At 44.0% G+C, this 19527-nt stretch overlaps 1 protein-coding gene across 2 annotated transcripts in view; it reads right to left on the minus strand.

Moving 5' to 3' along the window:
• The window catches only part of LOC143786367 (carboxypeptidase O-like), a 302348-nt gene that overhangs the window by 234669 nt on the left and 48152 nt on the right, over nt 1–19527 (minus strand). For both annotated transcript variants that reach the window (XM_077275702.1, XM_077275703.1), the window contains exon 2: nt 12984–13059. In XM_077275702.1, the coding sequence (XP_077131817.1) occupies nt 12984–13059 (76 nt within the window). The remainder of the gene's footprint in view (nt 1–12983; nt 13060–19527) is intronic.

A 19527-nucleotide genomic window follows, 5' to 3' on the forward strand; every position in this document is an offset into this window, starting at 1 on the left:
TTAATTACCGGCTGTTCTGCTATCTAGCGCTGTATGAAATATATATATATATGTGTCTCACTGATATATATATATATATATATATATATATATATATATATATATAATATATAAAGCTGAATGTGTGTGTGTATGTATGTGTGTGTGTGTGTGCGTGTGTGTGTATGTGTGTGTGTATGTGTGTGTGTGTGTGTGTGTGTGTGTATGTCCGGGATTGGCATCTGCACCGTCGCAGCTACATCCACAAAATTTTGCACAGTCACACATCTGGACCCCGAGAGCGTCATAGGCTATGTTGTGAGGCGAAATTTTAACCCCGCGCTTTCCAATTCACCAAACAATTTTGCCCCTATCTACATAATGGGGAAAAAGTGAAAGGAAAAGTGTTGGAGGCAAATTGACAGCTGCCAGATGTGAACAAGGGGGACTTAAAGAATGAGAGCGATGGCGCCAAAGAGAAAATACTGTACAGTTGTTAAGGTGGGGCCCCGACATGGGATACTCACCACACACGGGGATATGAACACACACACAAAATGCGCCACACACTACCACGTGCTTGAACACATATATCACCCTCAGCACACATTTCAACACACATACACCAACCTCGCTACATAAAAGTCGAAACACAAAAGTCGCCGCTCAAAACTCGCCATGCGCAAAACTCGCCACATGCAAAACTAGGCTCCCGCAAAACTCGCCACACGTGCAAAGCTCAACTCATGGAAAACTCGCCACACGCAAAACTTGCACACGTGAAAAAATTGCCACATGCACAAAAGTTGCAATACATACAAAAGTTGCCTCACACAAAACTTACACATACTCAAAATGCACAACACAAGACTCGCCACGCGCAAAACTCACCATGCGCAAAACTTGCTGAACACAACTTGCTACACTAACCTGTTACGTGCAACTTGACACACAAAAAGTTGCTACACGCATGTCGCCACACAAAACTCATCTCACAAAAGTCGCTACATGCATGTAGCCACATGCAACTCAACACACACAACTTGACACTTGAAACTCGCCCTAAAACACACACAAGTCTGGTATTATCCTTCAAAAATAAAAATCTGATTAATAAGCAGACAAACTACAAGAGCAACAAATGTAATATATAGGAAATACGGCAGCTGTCAGTCATGTGACCTGTCTATTATGTGTATGTGAGCTAATATATACTGCCAGGGGGAGGGCTTCCTGTTGGCTGGGGATTTATCAGGCTGCCAATTTAGCTTACAAATACTGAGGTAAAAATACTGACCAAATAACGTGTGAACGCGGTCTAATACAGGAGGAGATGACATACAGATATACACTATATACAGGGGAGATGACACACAGGTATATACTATATATAGGAGGAGATGACACACAGGTATATACTATATACAGGAGGAGATGACACAGGTATATACTATATACAGAAGGAGATGACACACACATATATACTATATACAGGGGAGCTGACACAGGTATATACTATATACAGGAGGAGATGACATACAGGTATATACTATATACAGGAGGAGAAGACACACATATATACTATATACAGGGGAGATGACACACAGGTATATACTATATACAGGAGGAGATGACACACAGGTATATATCTATATACAGGGGAGATGACACACGTATATACTATATACAGGAGGAGATGACACACAGGTATATCTAATATATAAAGCTGAATGTGTGTGTGTGTGTATGTATGTATGTATGTATGTATGTCCGGGATTGGCATCTGAACCGTAGCAGCTACAGCCACAAAATTTTGCACAGTCACACGTCTGGACCCCGAGAGCGTCATAGGCTATGTTGTGAGGTGAAATTTTAACCCCGCGCTTTCCAATTCACCAAACAATTTTGCCCCTATCTACATAATGGGGAAAAAGTGAAAGGAAAAGTGTTGGAGGCGTCGCAGCTACAGGCACAAAATTTTGCACAGTCACACGTCTGGACCCTGAGAGCGTCAAAGCTATATTGTGAGGTGAAATTTTAACCCCGCGCTTTCCAAGTCACCAAACAATTTTGCCCCTATCTACATAATGGGGAAAAAATGAAAGGAAAAGTGTTGGAGGCAAATTAACAGCTGCCAGATGTGAACAAGGGGGACTTAAAGAATGACAGCGATGGCACCAAAGAGTATATACTGTACAGTTGCTAAGGTGGGGCCCCAACATGGGATAATCACACCACCACGGGGATATGAACACACACACAAAATGCGCCACACACTACCACGTGCTCGAACACATATACCACCCTCAGTGCACATTTCACCACACATACACCAACCTCGCCACATAAAAGTAGAAACACAAAAGTCGCCGCTCAAAACTCGCCACGCGCAAAACTCTCCACATGCAAAACTCGCCACACGTGCAAAACTCGCCACACGCAAAACTTGCACACGCAGAAAAATTGCCACACGCAGAAAAATTGCCACATGCACAAAAGTTGCAACACATGCAAAAGTTGCCTCACACAAAACTTGCACATACTCAAAAGGCACCACACATAAAACTCGCCACGCGCAAAACTCGCCATGCGCAAAACTTGCTGCACACAACTTGCTACACTAACCTGTCACATGCAACTCGACACACAAAAAGTTGCTACACGCATGTCGCCACACAAAACTCATCTCACAAAAGTCCCTACATGCATGTCGCCACACGCAACTCAACACACACAACTTGACACACGAAACTCGCCCTAAAACACACACAAGTCTGGTATCCTTCAAAAATAAAAATCTGATTAATAAGCAGACAAACTACAAGAGCAACAAATGTACCATATAGGAATCCGGCAGCTGTCAGTCACATGACCAGTCTATTATGTGTATGTGTGAGCTAATATATACTGCCAGGGGGTGGGCTTACTGTTGGCTGGGGATTTATCAGGCTGCCATTTTAGCTTACAAATACTGAGGTAAAAATACTGACCAAATAACGTGTGAACGAGGGCTAATACAGGAGGAGATGGCATACAGCTATATACTATATACAGGAGATGACACACAGGTATATACTATTTACAGGGGAGATGACACACAGGTATATACTATATACAGGAGGAGATGACACACAGATATATACTATATACAGGAGAGATGACACACAGGTATATACTATATAGAGGAGGAGATGACATACAGGTACATACTACATACAGGAGGAGATGACATACAGGTATATACTATATACAGGAGGAGATGACACACAGGTATATACTATATACAGGAGCAGATTACCTACAGGTATATAGTATATACAGGAGGAGATGACACAGGTATATGCTATGTATAGGAGGAGATGACATACAGGTATATACTATATACAGGAGATGACACACAGATATATACTATATATAGGTGAGATGACACACAGGTATATACTATATACAGGAGATTACATACAGGTATATCTAATATATAAAGCTGAATGTGTGTATGTATGTATGTGTGTATGTCCGGGATTGGCATCTGTACCGTCGCAGCTACAGCCACAAAATTTTGCACAGTCACACGTCTGGACCCCGAGAGCGTCATAGGCTATGTTGTGAGGTGAAATTTTAACCCCGCGCGTTCCAATTCACCAAACAATTTTGCTCCTATCTACATAATGGGGAAAAAGTGAAGGGAAAAGTGTTGGAGGAAAATTGACAGCTGCCAGATGTGAACAATGAGGACTTAAAGAATGAGAGCGATGGCGACAAAGAGTATATACCGTACAGTTGCTAAGGTGGGGCCCCGACATGGGATACTCACCACACACGGGGATATGAACACAAACACAAAATGCGCCACACACTACCACGTGCTTGAACACATATACCACCCTCAGCACACATTTCACCACACACACACACCAACCTCGCCACATAAAAGTCGAAACACAAAAGTCACCACTCAAAACTCGCTACATGCAAAACTCGCCATATGCAAAACTAGGCTCACGCAAAACTCGCCACACGTGCAAAACTCACCTCATGGAAAACTCACCTCATGCAAAACTTGCACACACAGAAAAATTGCCACATGTACAAAAGTTGCACCACATGCAAAAGTTGCCTCACACAAAACTTGCACATACTCAAAATGCACCACACATAAAACTCGCCACGCGCAAAACTCGCCATGCACAAATCTTGCTGCACACAACTTGCTACACTAACCTGTCACATGCAACTCAACACACAAAATGTTGCTACACGCATGTCGCCACACAAAACTCATCTCACAAAAGTCGCTACATGCATGTCGCCACACGCAACTCAACACACACAACTTGACACATAAAACTCGCCCTAAAACACACACAAGTCTGGTATTGTCCTTCAAAAATAAAAATCTGATTAATAAGCAAACTACAAGAGCAACAAATGTACCATATAGGAAATACGGCAGCTGTCAGTCACATGACCTGTCTATTATGTGTATGTGTGAGCTAATATATACTGCCAGGGGGGAGGGCTTCCTGTTGGCTGGGGATTTATCAGGCTGCCAATAGCAACCAATCACAGCTCAGCTTCTATTTTGCTACAGTTAATTAACCTGAGCTCTGATTGGTTAATATAGGCAACAAAGACATTCTCAGTATAACAAAGCTAATATATGTTGTGAAATGCTTCTATTTGCTTAGTTTTTGCCTTTTAATAATTACATTTCTATCTATTTGTTTTGTGGTTTTTGTGTGCAGAATAAATTTTTGTTAACACATTCTATTTTGCTAACAGCAGTCATTAACCCGGGCGAAGCCGGGTAGTACAGCTAGTACTATATAAAAGCGGAGATGACACATAGGTATATAGAGGAGGAGATGACATACAGCAGGTATATACTATATACAGGGGAGATGACATACAGGTATATACTATATACAGGAGATGACATATATGTATATACTATATATAGGAGGAGATGACATACAGGTATATAGTATATACAGAAGAGATGACATACAGATATATACTATATACAGGAGGAGATGACACATACATATATACAATATACAGGAGGAGATGACATACAGCAGGTATATACTATTTACAGGGGAGATGACATACAGGTATATACTATATACAGGAGATGACATACAGGTGTATACGTTATATAAGGGAGATGTCAAACATGTATATACTGAGGGGAAAATGAGAGGTGTGAGGTGAAAATGAGGGGTGTGAGGTGAAAATGAAAAGGTGTGAGTGCAAAATGAGAAGAGTGAGGGAAAATAGTGGAGTGATCGGAAAATGACAGATGTGAGGTCGAAATGGCAAGTGTTAGGGGGGAATGAGAGTAGTGAGGGGGAAAATAAGAGGAGTGATGGGGAAAATGAGAGGTGTAAGGGAGAAAATGAGAGATGTGAGCGGGAAAATGAGAGGCGTGATGGGAAAATAAGAGAAGTGAGGTGCTATAACTAACCACAGATATTTATTATGCCCAGGCAAAGCCGGGCTCTTCAGCTAGTATATATATACACTCACCGGCCACTTTATTAGGTACACCATGCTAGTAACGGGTTGGACCCCCTTTTGCCTTCAGAACTGCCTCAATTCTTCGTGGCATAGATTCAACAAGGTGCTGGAAGCATTCCTCAGAGATTTTGGTCCATATTGACATGATGGCATCACACAGTTGCCGCAGATTTGTCGGCTGCACATCCCAAAGATGCTCCATACAAGGCAGAATGGATCCATGCTTTCATGTTGTTTACGCCAAATTCTGACCCTACCATCCGAATGTCGCAGCAGAAATCGAGACTCATCAGACCAAGCAACGTTTTTCCAATCTTCTACTGTCCAATTTCGATGAGCTTGTACAAATTGTAGCCTCAGTTTCCTGTTCTTAGCTGAAAGGAGTGGTACCCGGTGTGGTCTTCTGCTGCTGTAGCCCATCTGCCTCAAAGTTCGACGCACTGTGCGTTCAGAGATGCTCTTAGGCCTACCTTGGTTGTAACGGGTGGCGATTTGAGTCACTGTTGCCTTTCTATCAGCTCGAACCAGTCTGCCCATTCTCCTCTGACCTCTGGCATCAACAAGGCATTTCCGCCCACAGAACTGCCGCTCACTGGATTTTTTTTCTTTTTCGGACCATTCTCTGTAAACCCTAGAGATGGTTGTGCGTGAAAATCCCAGTAGATCAGCAGTTTCTGAAATACTCAGACCAGCCCTTCTGGCACCAACAACCATGCCACGTTCAAAGGCACTCAAATCACCTTTCTTCCCCATACTAATGCTCGGTTTGAACTGCAGGAGATTGTCTTGACCATGTCTACTGTTGTGGATTCTGTTTGTGGGCTCCCTCTGGTGGTTACTGCTGGTACTGGGTGACTTTGGTGGGTTGCGGCCTTTGGTTTCCACCTGTCCATCAGAGGCTGGGTGTTTCCTATTTTACCTGGCCTTTCTGTCATTTCCTTGCCTGCTATCAATGTATTCAGATGTGCTCTGTTTTGTTCCTGCCTACCTGCTCCCAGATCTTTCAGGATAAGCTAGGTGCTGATTTTCAGTTGTTTGGTTTTTTTGTCCAGCTTGCTTATTATGTCTCTATGCTAGCTGGTAGCTCTAGTGGACTGAGGTTCTCCCCATGTGCCATGAGTTGGCACATGGGTTCTTGTAATCTCAGGATGGTTTTTTTTTTATTAGGGTTTTTTGCTGACCGCTCAGACCCCTTTTGTATCGTTCTGCTTTCTAGTTTACAGCGGGCCTCAATTTGCTAAACCTATATATATCATCTCTATGTGTGTGCCTTCCTCTCATTTCACCGTCAATACATGTGGGGGGCAACTATACCTTTTGGGGTTCGTTCCTCTGGAGGCAAGTGAGGTCTTTATTTTCTCTGCAGTACTAGTTAGCTCTTAGGCTGGTGCGTGGCGTCTAGAACCAACGTAGGCACGCTCCCTGGCTATCTCTAGTTGCGTTTGTCAGGCGTAGGGCAGCGGTCAGCCCAGGTTCCATCACCCTAGAGCTCGTCCGTTATATATTTGTACCTTGCTTGTCCTGTGCTATCCCTAGCCATTGGGATTCATGACAGTATAGCCGGCCCACAAAGTGTTAATTGTTTGGGCTGAAGCAGGAGGAAAAGAAGTGTTTAAGGGAAATTTTATTTTATTTTTTTTTTTTCTTCCCCTTCAGAGTTTTGCTGCCTAGCCCTTAATTGCTGTCTAGCTGCTTCTTACCTCCTCTTAACCCTTGAATGGCTCTGATCTTAGCTGTTTAACATGGATGTCCAGAGTTTGGCTTCCAGCCTGAGTAATCTCGCGGCAAAAGTTCAAAACATACAGGATTTTGTTGTTCACACTCCCATGTCTGAACCTAGAATTCCTATTCCAGAGTTCTTCTCTGGAGATAGATCTACCTTCCTGAATTTCAGGAACAATTGTAAATTGTTTCTTTCTTTAAAATCTCGCTCCTCTGGAGACCCTGCTCAACAGGTCAGGATTGTAATATCTTTCCTGCGGGGCGACCCTCAGAATTGGGCATTTGCATTGGCACCAGGGGATCCTGCATTGCTCAGTGTGGATGCGTTTTTTCTGGCATTGGGATTGCTGTATGAGGAACCCAACCTGGAGATTCAGGCTGAAAAGGCTTTGTTAGCCCTCTCTCAGGGGCATGATGAAGCGGAAATATATTGTCAAAAATTTCGGAAATGGTCGGTGCTTACTCAGTGGAATGAGTGCGCCCTGGCTGCAAACTTCAGAAATGGTCTTTCTGAGGCCATTAAGGATATTATGGTGGGGTTCCCTACGCCTACAGGTCTGAATGAGTCTATGGCTATGGCCATACAGATTGATCGGCGTTTGCGGGAGCGCAAACCCGTGCACCAGTTGGCGGTGTCTTCTGAACAGGCACCTGAGACTATGCAATGTGATAGAATTCAGTCCAGAAGTGAACGGCAAAATTATAGGCGGAAAAATGGATTGTGTTTTTATTGTGGTGATTCAGCTCATGTTATATCAGCATGCTCTAAACGCACAAAAAAGCTTGATAAATCTTTTGCCATTGTTACTCTGCAGCCTAAGTTCATTTTGTCTGTGACTCTGATTTTTTCACTGTCTTCCATTTCCGTTGATGCCTATGTGGATTCGGGCGCTGCCCTGAGTCTTATGGATTGGTCATTTGCTAAACGCTGCGGTTTTAGTCTGGAGCCTCTGGAAGTTCCTATTCCTCTGAAGGGAATTGACTCTACACCATTGGCTATGAATAAACCGCAGTATTGGACACAAGTGACCATGCGCATGACTCCCGTTCATCAGGAGGTGATTCGCTTCCTTGTACTGTATAATTTACATGATGTACTAGTGCTGGGGCTGCCATGGTTACAAACTCATAATCCTGTCCTGGACTGGAAAACAATGTCTGTGTTAAGCTGGGGATGTCAGGGGGTTCATGATTATGCACCTCCGATTTCAATCGCTTCATCTACTCCTTCTGAGATCCCTGAGTTTTTGTCTGACTATAGGGATGTTTTTGAGGAGCCTAAGCTCAATTCGCTCCCTCCTCATAGAGATTGTGACTGTGCTATAGAATTGATTCCTGGCAGTAAGTTCCCTAAGGGTCGTTTATTTAATCTGTCACTGCCAGAGCATACTGCTATGCGGAATTATATTAAGGAGTCCTTGGAAAAGGGACATATTCGTCCATCTTCGTCCCCTCTGGGAGCAGGTTTTTTTTTGTGGCAAAAAAAGATGGTTCCCTGAGGCCTTGTATAGATTATCGCCTTCTGAATAAGATTACAGTCAAATATCAGTATCCATTGCCATTATTGACTGACTTGTTTGCTCGCATTAAGGGGGCTAGGTGGTTCACTAAGATAGATCTTCGCGGTGCGTATAATCTGGTGCGGATAAAACAAGGTGATGAGTGGAAAACCGCATTTAATACGCCTGAGGGCCATTTTGAGTATTTGGTAATGCCTTTTGGACTCTCCAATGCTCCGTCAGTCTTTCAGTCCTTTATGCACAATATTTTCCGTGAATATCTGGATAAGTTTATGATTGTGTATTTGGATGATATTTTGGTGTTTTCTGATGACTGGGAGTCTCATGTTCTACAGGTCAGGAAGGTGTTTCAGGTTCTGCGGGCCAATTCTCTGTTTGTGAAGGGCTCAAAGTGTCTCTTCGGAGTCCAGAAGATTTCTTTTTTGGGGTACATTTTTTCTCCTTCTACTATTGAGATGGATCCCGTCAAGGTTCAGGCAATTTGTGACTGGACACAACCTACATCTGTTAAGAGCCTACAGAAGTTCTTGGGGTTTGCTAATTTTTATCGTCGGTTCATTGCAAATTTTTCCAGTATTGTTAAACCTTTGACTGATTTGACTAAAAAGGGTGCTGATGTTGCTAATTGGTCTCCTGCGGCCGTGGGGGCCTTTCAGGAACTTAAGCGCTGGTTTTCTTCTGCTCCTGTGTTGTGTCAACCAGATGTTTCACTTCCTTTTCAGGTTGAGGTTGATGCTTCCGAGATTGAAGCGGGGGCGGTTTTGTCACAGAGAAGTTCTGATGGCTCGGTGATGAAGCCATGTGCATTCTTCTCTAGAAAATTCTCGCCCGCCGAGCGCAATTATGATGTGGGTAATCGGGAGCTTTTGGCCATGAAGTGGGCATTTGAGGAGTGGCGTCATTGGCTTGAGGGTGCTAAACATCGTGTGGTGGTCTTGACTGATCACAAGAATCTCATTTACCTTGAGTCTGCCAGGCGTTTGAATCCTAGACAGGCTCGTTGGTCGTTGTTTTTTTCTCGTTTCAATTTCGTGGTTTCATACCTGCCAGGTTCAAAGAATGTGAAGGCAGATGCTCTTTCCAGGAGTTTTGTGCCGGACTCTCCTGGAGACTCTGGGCCTACTGGTATCCTTAGGGATGGGGTAATATTGTCCGCCATATCCCCAGACTTGCGACGTGCATTGCAGGAGTTTCAGGTGGATAAACCGGATCGTTGTCCACCAGAAAGATTGTTTGTTCCGGATGATTGGACCAGTAGAGTCATCTCCGAGGTCCATTCTTCTGTGTTGGCTGGTCATCCTGGAATATTTGGTACTAGAGACTTGGTGGCCAGGTCTTTTTGGTGGCCTTCCTTGTCTAGGGATGTGCGTACCTTTGTGCAGTCTTGTCAAGTGTGTGCTCGAGCTAAGCCTTGCTGTTCTCGGGCCAGTGGGTTGTTGTTATCCTTGCCCATCCCGAAGAGGCCTTGGACGCACATTTCCATGGATTTTATTTCTGATCTCCCGGTTTCACAGAAAATGTCCGTTATCTGGGTTGTGTGTGATCGCTTTTCTAAGATGGTTCATTTGGTGCCCTTGCCTAAGTTGCCTTCCTCCTCTGAGTTGGTCCCTTTATTTTTTCAGAACGTGGTTCGTTTGCATGGGATTCCGGAGAATATCGTTTCTGACAGGGGATCCCAGTTTGTCTAGATTTTGGCGGACATTTTGTGCCAAGATGGGCATTGATTTGTCTTTCTCATCTGCATTCCATCCTCAGACGAATGGCCAGACGGAGCGAACTAATCAGACCTTGGAAACTTATTTGAGGTGTTTTGTTTCTGCTGACCAAGATGACTGGGTTGCTTTTTTGCCACTGGCCGAATTTGCTCTTAATAATCGGGCTAGTTCTGCCACGTTGGTCTCTCCTTTTTTTTGTAATTCGGGGTTTCATCCTCGTTTTTCCTCTGGTCAGGTGGAGTCTTCGGATTGTCCTGGAGTGGACGTGGTGGTGGACAGGCTACATCAAATTTGGAATCAGGTGGTGGACAATTTGAAGTTATCTCAGGAGAAGACTCAGCAGTTTGCTAATCGCCGTCGCCACGTGGGTCCCCGACTTCTTGTTGGGGATTTGGTGTGGTTGTCTTCTCGTTTTGTCCCTATGAAGGTCTCTTCTCCTAAGTTCAAGCCTCGGTTCATCGGTCCTTATAGGATCTCGGAGATTCTTAACCCTGTATATTTTCGTTTGGATCTCCCAGCATCGTTTGCTATTCATAATGTGTTCCATCGGTCGTTGTTGCGGAGGTATGAGGTGCCCATTGTTCCTTCGGTTGAGCCTCCTGCTCCGGTGCTGGTGGAGGGAGAATTGGAGTATGTTGTTGAGAAGATCTTGGATTCTCGTGTTTCCAGACGCAAACTCCAGTATTTGGTTAAGTGGAAGGGTTATGGTCAGGAGGATAATTCCTGGGTGGTCGCCTCCGATGTTCATGCGACTGATTTGGTCCGCGCCTTCCATAGAGCTCACCCTGATCGCCCTGGGGGTTCTCGTGAGGGTTCGGTGACCCCTCCTCAAGGGGGGGGGGTACTGTTGTGGATTCTGTTTGTGGGCTCCCTCTGGTGGTTACTGCTGGTACTGGGTGACTTTGGTGGGTTGCGGCCTTTGGTTTCCACCTGTCCATCAGAGGCTGGGTGTTTCCTATTTTACCTGGCCTTTCTGTCATTTCCTTGCCGGCTATCAATGTATTCAGATGTGCTCTGTTTTGTTCCTGCCTACCTGCTCCCAGATCTTTCAGGATAAGCTAAGTGCTGATTTTCAGTTGTTTGGTTTTTTTGTCCAGCTTGCTTATTATGTCTCTATGCTAGCTGGTAGCTCTAGTGGACTGAGGTTCTCCCCATGTGCCATGAGTTGGCACATGGGTTCTTGTAATCTCAGGATGGTTTTTTTTGATTAGGGTTTTTTGCTGACCGCTCAGACCCCTTTTGTATCGTTCTGCTTTCTAGTTTACAGCGGGCCTCAATTTGCTAAACCTATATATATCATCTCTATGTGTGTGCCTTCCTCTCATTTCACCGTCAATACATGTGGGGGGCAACTATACCTTTTGGGGTTCGTTCCTCTGGAGGCAAGTGAGGTCTTTATTTTCTCTGCAGTACTAGTTAGCTCTTAGGCTGGTGCGTGGCATCTAGAACCAACGTAGGCACGCTCCCTGGCTATCTCTAGTTGCGTTTGTCAGGTGTAGGGCAGCGGTCAGCCCAGGTTCCATCACCCTAGAGCTCGTCCGTTATATATTTGTACCTTGCTTGTCCTGTGCTATCCCTAGCCATTGGGATTCATGACAGTCTACATGCCTAAATGCACTGAGTTGCCGCCATGTGATTGGCTGATTAGAAATTAAGTGTTAACAAGAAGTTGGACAGGTGTACCTAATAAAGTGGCCGGTGAGTGTGTATATATATATATATATATATATATATATATATATATATATATATATATATATATATATATATATATATGTATATACCCCTATACTATGTGTACAGTAGACATTTATTTTAGCTATTCTATTCAAACCTGTCAGTGTGATTTTACTGTACACCGCACTGAATCACCGGCCTTTCTATAGAACACCGCTGCGTATTTCTCGCAAGTCACACTGTTTGTTCGTGTGTAATCCATATTTTTCTCGCCCCATTGACTTTCATTGGCGGATTTTTTGCGCAATACGCTGACAAGCGCAGCATGCTGCGATTTTCTACGGCCGTACAAGACTGTAAAATACGGATGCGTAAAATACGCCAGATAGGAGCTGGGCCATAGAGAATCATTGGGCCGTGTGCAATGCGTATTTTCTACGCCTCTCATACGTCCGTAAAACTCGCTAGTGTTACGTCGGCCTAAGAAGATTTAAGTGTTTTATGCAGTCATAGGAGATCTCAGAATATTATACACATTTTTTGCATTTTTTTTTTTGCCAAAAATCATTTTGAGGGAAAATATCACTGAACCTTGTGAAATTGAGTTTTAAAAAATTTCATTATCTCTGGTGTTTCTATATTTTTACATTTACTTTACATGCATGGGACTCTTTATATTTATGTCGTATGTCTGTGCATTTTATTTTCTGCAACAAACAAGAAAAGTATTTGGTACAAAAAGGGTAAATTTAATTTATGCACAATTTTAATATTTCAATAAACCATTGCAAATAATTTTTCTCAAAGAGGCAAAAAATACAAAACCTCATAAAGTGCATTTGTAACTTACCTGCACATCATTGCATATTTCTTTAATATACACAGCATGGTTTGGTGTTTCTGGGATAATGCTTAAAACTTGATCTCTAAAACCAACAAAATCGAAAAATTAACTCAACTGTTTGGAAACATTGTGGCAATATATGTGTTCCTTAGTTCACATGCACACATTGAGTATTTGGTGAGTTTTTTACCTCAGTATTTGTAAACCAAAACCAGTTAGGCCGGCGTCACACTAGCGAGTTTTACGGACGTAAGAGAGCAGAAAATACATCCGTAAAACTCGCCAAACAAACGGCACAATTATTCTCAATGGGTCTGGTCCTATCAGCCGTATATTACGGATCCGTATTATACGGCTTTCTACGGCCGTACAAAATCGCAGCATGCTGCGTTTGTCTGCGTATTGCGCAAATAATACGCCAATGAAAGTCTATGGGGGCGAGAAAAATACGGATTACACATGGACCAGCAGTGTGACTTGCGAGAAATACGCAGCGGTGTTAGTCAAAAGCCGGTAATTCAATTGCCGGCTTTTCATTTCTCCTTCCCAAACCCGACATGATATGAGACATGGTTTACATACAGTAAACCATCTCATATCCCTCATGTTAGTAGTGTGTATGTGCAAAATTTGGTTGCTGTAGCTGCTAAAATAAAGGGTTAAACTTACATTGAGTCGCGGTGAGGCGCCCTCTGCTGGATGTCCTCATGAACTGGAGCCTTGGAAAAGTTCCCACGCTCGAGTTCATATAAGTTCATCCACCAGAGGGCGCCTCACCACAACTCAATGTAAGTACAGATCACCCAGCTTTCCTTTCAGCACCCGGGGATTACAGGCACGAGCGAGTGCTTTAGCGCAGCTCCTGCCTGTAAATTGATTTAACCCCTTCAGAAGGATTTACATCGTGGGACCTGACAGATCCTCGGATGGTATGTATATTGTGGGTTTATTATTTTGCCAAGCGAGGGTCTTCAGTTGGATTGAGAGAGCAATAAAATACTAAAACAACCTGTGTGTTTATTTCATTAAAATAATTTTTAATAATGTGTGTGTGTGTTTTTTTACCCTTTCAGACAATTGGATTAATAATGGATAGGTGTCATAATTGACGCCTCTCCATTATTAACCTGGCTTAATGTCACCTTACAATAGCAAGATGACATTAACCCTTCATTACCCCATATCCCACCGCTACACGGGAGTGGGAAGAGAGTGGCCAAGTGCCAGAATAGGCGCATCTTCCAGATGTGCCTTTTCTGGGGTGGCTGGGGGCAGATGTTTGTAGCCAGGGGGGACCAATAACCATGGACCCTCTCTAGGCTATTAATATCTGCCCTCAGTCACTGGCTTTACCATTCTGGCAGAAAAAATTGAGCGGGAGCCCACGCCAATTTTTTCCGCCATTTAACCCTTTATTTTAGCAGCTACAGCAACCAAATTTTGCACATACACACTACTAACATTAGTAGTGTGGAATATGCAAAAAAAAAGGGGGATATGAGATGGTTTACTGTAAACCATGTCTCATATCCTGTCGGATTTGGGAAGGAGAAATGAGAAGCCGGCAATTGAATTACCGGCTTTTCACATATAACGCGCTGAATTAAATATAAATACAGAATATATATATATGTGTGTCTCAATGACATATATATATATACTGTATATATGTTTTAACGGACATTTGAGCACATAAATCCATTAGATGTCGGTTTTGCAAGCCTGCGAGAAAATATCGCAGGACGGATGCCATACGGATTACATACGGAGGATGCCATGCACAAAATACGCTGACACACCCTGCCTACAGATGACATACGGACCACTATTTTGGGAACATTTCTCCGTATTGTGGCCGTATTACGGCCGTGAAAAACGGACCGTATTGTCTTACGCCGAGTGTGACGCCGGCCTTAGACATTCAGAGGAAAAGTATAAATAAAACACGAGCACCACTTCTGCATTTTTTTTTATCAGCTCCTGGTTTTGGCTTGCAAATACTCAGCGTGTGCACGTGGTGTTAGTTTATTTTTCTTTGATCAATCCTTGGATGTGAATTTGCTCTAGGCCACATTCACATGTTCAGTATTTGGTCAGTATTTTACATTAGTGATGAGCGAAGTGCTCTGTGATATCACTCGTACCTAGGGTGCTTGGATGTGCTCGGATTAAATGCTCGATTATCCTCCCAGCATATTTAGCATCTGTTACACAGCCAATGAACATACGGTTATTACCTGCCAGTCTCTGTAATGCCATAGCTCAGGGACAGGAGGGAGAGAGTAAGGGTAAGTTCACACAGGGCGTTTTTGCTGCTTTTTTTATGCTAATTTTCAGCTGCTTTTTACAATACCAGCAAAGCCTATGAGATTTCAGGAATCTCTTGCACATGCATTGGTTTTTCGTTTGATCAGTATTTTGTGCTTTGCTGTGTTTTTTGGACATAGAGCATGTCACTTTCAGCGTTTTTTGCTGCGTTTTTTCACCCATTGACTTGTATGGGTGTTGAAAAAAACACAGGTATCATTATTTGCTGTGTTTTTGCTGCTGAAAATCCAAGGACATTAGCATGGACAAAGAGAAAAAAAAAGTATCCCAAAAAAATGCACCAAAAATGCGACAAAAAGCACGCCAAAAACGCACCTAAACCTGTGTTTTTTGATGCAGCTTCTTTCCTGCCAAGAAGATCAGGTTTTGCTGCACAAAAAAAGCAGCAAAAACGCCCTGTGTGAACATACCCCAATTGTCCAGGCCTTTGTGCAGAGTCCTCTAGTGGTGATACTTTGCTGAACCATCATACTAAAAGTCCTTCTATGGGTATGTGCACACACTGCGGATTTTACTGCGGATCCGCAGTGGATTGGCCGCTGCGGATTTGCAGCAGTTTTCCATGCGTTTACAGTACCATGTAAACCTATGGAAAACAAAATCCGCACTGCACATGCTGTGGAAAAATACGCGCGGAAACGTAGCGTTGTTTATTCCGCAGCATGTTAATTCTTTGTGTGGATTCCGCAGCGGTTATCACCTGCTCCACAATAGGAATCTGAAGGTAAAAACCAAAGGTGGAATCCGCACAAAATCCACATAAAATCCGATGTAAATCCGCAGGTAAAACGCAGTGCTTTTTACCTGCGGATTTCTAAAAACAGGTGCGGAAAAATCCGCAGAGGTTCCATCTACATGTGCACATACCCTAAGGGTATGTGTCCACGTTCAGGAAACGCTGCGTTTTTGACGCTGCGTTTTTCCGCAGCGTCAAAAACGCAGCGTCCAGATGTTACAGCATAGTGGAGGGGATTTCATGAAATCCCGACTCCACTATGCGTTAAAAAACGCATGCGTTTTTGCCGCAAAAACACATGCGCGGTGCGTTTTTTCAAAACGCAGCATGTTGCTACAATGAGCAAAACACGCAGGCACACCGCAGGTGACCTGCCAGTGACTTCAGGTGCAGTTTTGGTCAGGATTTTACTTGCATAAAATCCTGACCAAAGCCTGAAGCAAGCCTGAACATGGACACATACCCTAAGGGTATGTTTCCACTGTCAGGATGGCCGGCGGTACCGCCGCTCGGCGCTAAGCCCCGCCCCCTTTCTGGGACGCGATCATGCCGGATGTGTTAACTCTTCACATCCGGGATGATCGCTCTCTCCCATAGCGCCCTGTGATATGCCTTGCGGGGACGCTGCGTCCCCGCAAGGTGTACGGACATGCTGCGATCTGAAAAGACGCGCAGCATGTCCGTAGTCGCAGGGCCGCCGCGTGCGGGTTTCCACGCATAGTGGAGACGGGATTTCATAAAATCCCCTCCACTATGCTGGAACATCTGGACGCTGCTTGTTTGACGCTGCAGCTCTGCGCAGCATCAAACAAGCAGCGTTTCCTGACCGTGGACACATACCCTTAGGGTATGTGTCCACGTTCAGGATTGCATCAGGATTTGGTCAGGATTTTTCATCAGTATTTGTAAGCCAAAACCAGGAGTGGGTGATAAATTCAAAAGTGGTGCATATGTTTCTATTATACTTTTCCTCTAATTGTTCCAGTCCTGGTTTTGGCTTACAAATACTGATGAAAAATCCTGACCAAATCCTGATGCAATCCTGAACGTGGACACATACCCTAAGGGCTAATCTTGTGCTTTGCTGTTTCCATGTGATACATTCTACATTTAGCTTAAGGACAGTAGCTGAAGCAGGAAGACTGGATGAATACAACCTCTATGTAGGGCTTAGGGCTTTGCTGTCTGTCGCTAAATATATAGCTTTTTTGTGAAAAAATTGACTTTTGTCATGCAGTTTAACCTCCTTTGTGTGTAATTACGGTGGATTAAAAAAAAAAATAACGCTTGGAATGCTACAGGTGACCACATTTTTTTATTCCAAAAATTGATTATTGTCATCCATACAGTTCAACCTACTTTATGTGAAAGGATGGTGGTTTGAAATTAAAAAAAAAAAAAACACTGCCTCCTGCAGGTGACCAAATTTCTCGGTTTAAAGAATTCACTGTTGTCATTTAACCTACTTTGTTTGAAATTATGGTGGTTTGAAATAAAAAAAAAAATGCTTGGCTTGCTACAGGTGACCAGATTTTTTTTGTTAAAAAATTTAGTTTCATTTAATCAAGGAAACTTGGTGTCCAGAGACCTATCTATTAGAAAATGTGTAAGGCTATGTGCACACGCTGCGGATTTTTCCGGACTGATTTTGGTAAATCCGCAGGTAAACCTCACTGCGGATTTACTGCGGAATTACCGCGTTTTTTTGTGTTTTTTCTGCTGATTTCACCTGCTGTTTTAGGGTATGTGCCCACGTTGCAGATTCTGCTGCGGATTTTTCCACAGCGGATTTGGAAAATCCGCAGTGCAAAACCACTGCGGTTTTCACTGCGGATTTTCTTGTGGTTTCTTCTGCGGATTCCTCTGTGGGTTTTCAACAGCACTTTCCTATTGGTGCTGGTTGAAAACCGCTGCGGAATCCGCAGAAAGAAGTGACATGCTGCGGAAAATAATCCGCAGCGTTTCCGCGCGGAATTTTCCACAGCATGTGCACAGCGGTTTTTTTTTCCCATAGGTTTACATGGTACTGTAAACTTTGGGAAAACTGCTGCGGATCCGCAGCGTCAAATCCGCTGCGGATCCGCAGCAGAATCCGCAGCGTGTGCACAAACCCTTTCACCTACGGATTCCTATTATGGAACAGGTGTAAACCGCAGTGGAATCCGCACAAAGAATTGACATGCTGCGGAATAAACAATGCAGCGTTTCCGCACCTTTTTTCCCACAGCATGTGCACTGCGGATTTTGCTTTCCATAGGTTTACATGGTACTGTAAACACATAGAAAACTGCTGCGAATCTGCAGCGGCCAACTCGCTGCGGATCCACAGCAAAATCTGCAGCATGTGCACATACCCTAAGGCGTGCGCTAAGGGATCAGAAGTGGAAGTGCTGCTTATGATGGTGCATGTAGACGGCGAGGAAATGAGGCAGGGGGAAGTGTGCGCCTGTTGCTGCAGCACAAGCAACAAGGCCCTTCCACAACACATAGCTTCCTGTCCCACTTTGCAGGGTAGTATGGGACACCACTTCTAAAGCCACACCAGTGTGAACAGGTGGTTGGTTGGATTGCAGATAATGCTTTCAGAATGCTTGCCAGCACCACCCAGTCTTCCACACTGTCCAGTCTCCCAAGCCCAGAGTCTAGATCACTTAATCCTCACCCTGATACTCCTTCCATCCACCATGTTGAGTCCCAGAAGACCAGTGATCCCACACTATGACACTCCGAGGAACTCTTTACATCAACATTTATTGATTACGGCCTCTCAGTCTACATGTTCCAAGAGGGACAGGAGGACATGGTGCTTATTGATGCACAAAACTTAGAGCAGCCATGGTCCCATGAAGATGATAGTGGTGTACGACAAATATAGTCCAAGGAGGAAGATGATGATGAGACACAATTGCCAATAAGTCAGGTTGTTGTTAATTCACCAAGTCAGGAGGACAGGGGTACGGAAGTGAAAGACGAGGTGGAGAATGATGAAGTCACTCTCAACCTGGGTAGCGGGTATGCAGAGCGAGGCCAGCAGCATTGAACAAGAGTGATCGGCAGCACTGAAACAGGAAGAATGAGGAAGTAGAGTAACCTGAAGTAAAAGGCAGGCAACAGCACCAACACTCCTGAATTTCTCCGTCAAAGAGTTTAGTGTTCCCCAGACTGGGACTTTTTTAAAGTGAGTTCTGAGACAAAAGTAAAAGGTCAAATGCTACCTGCACCATGCCAATATCAGCAGTGACCTGACCACTAAGAGCCTAACCACTACCAGCAAGATCAGGTGCATTTCATCTAAGCACCCAACATGAGTGGTGAATGCCTGGGTCCACAAAAGGTGCCAGCACTTGACACCACTACCTCTTCACCTGTGCTTGGTGCTTGCACAAATGCCTCCCGCCCTGATCTGTCCTTGCCCGTTCTGAGGCATCATCGTCGGGCACTTCCAAATCCTTGTCCCAGGACATGGTTCTGCTGTCCCTACCTCAG

This window comes from Ranitomeya variabilis, chromosome 7 (assembly GCF_051348905.1).
Source record: "Ranitomeya variabilis isolate aRanVar5 chromosome 7, aRanVar5.hap1, whole genome shotgun sequence".
NCBI lineage: Eukaryota > Metazoa > Chordata > Amphibia > Anura > Dendrobatidae > Ranitomeya > Ranitomeya variabilis.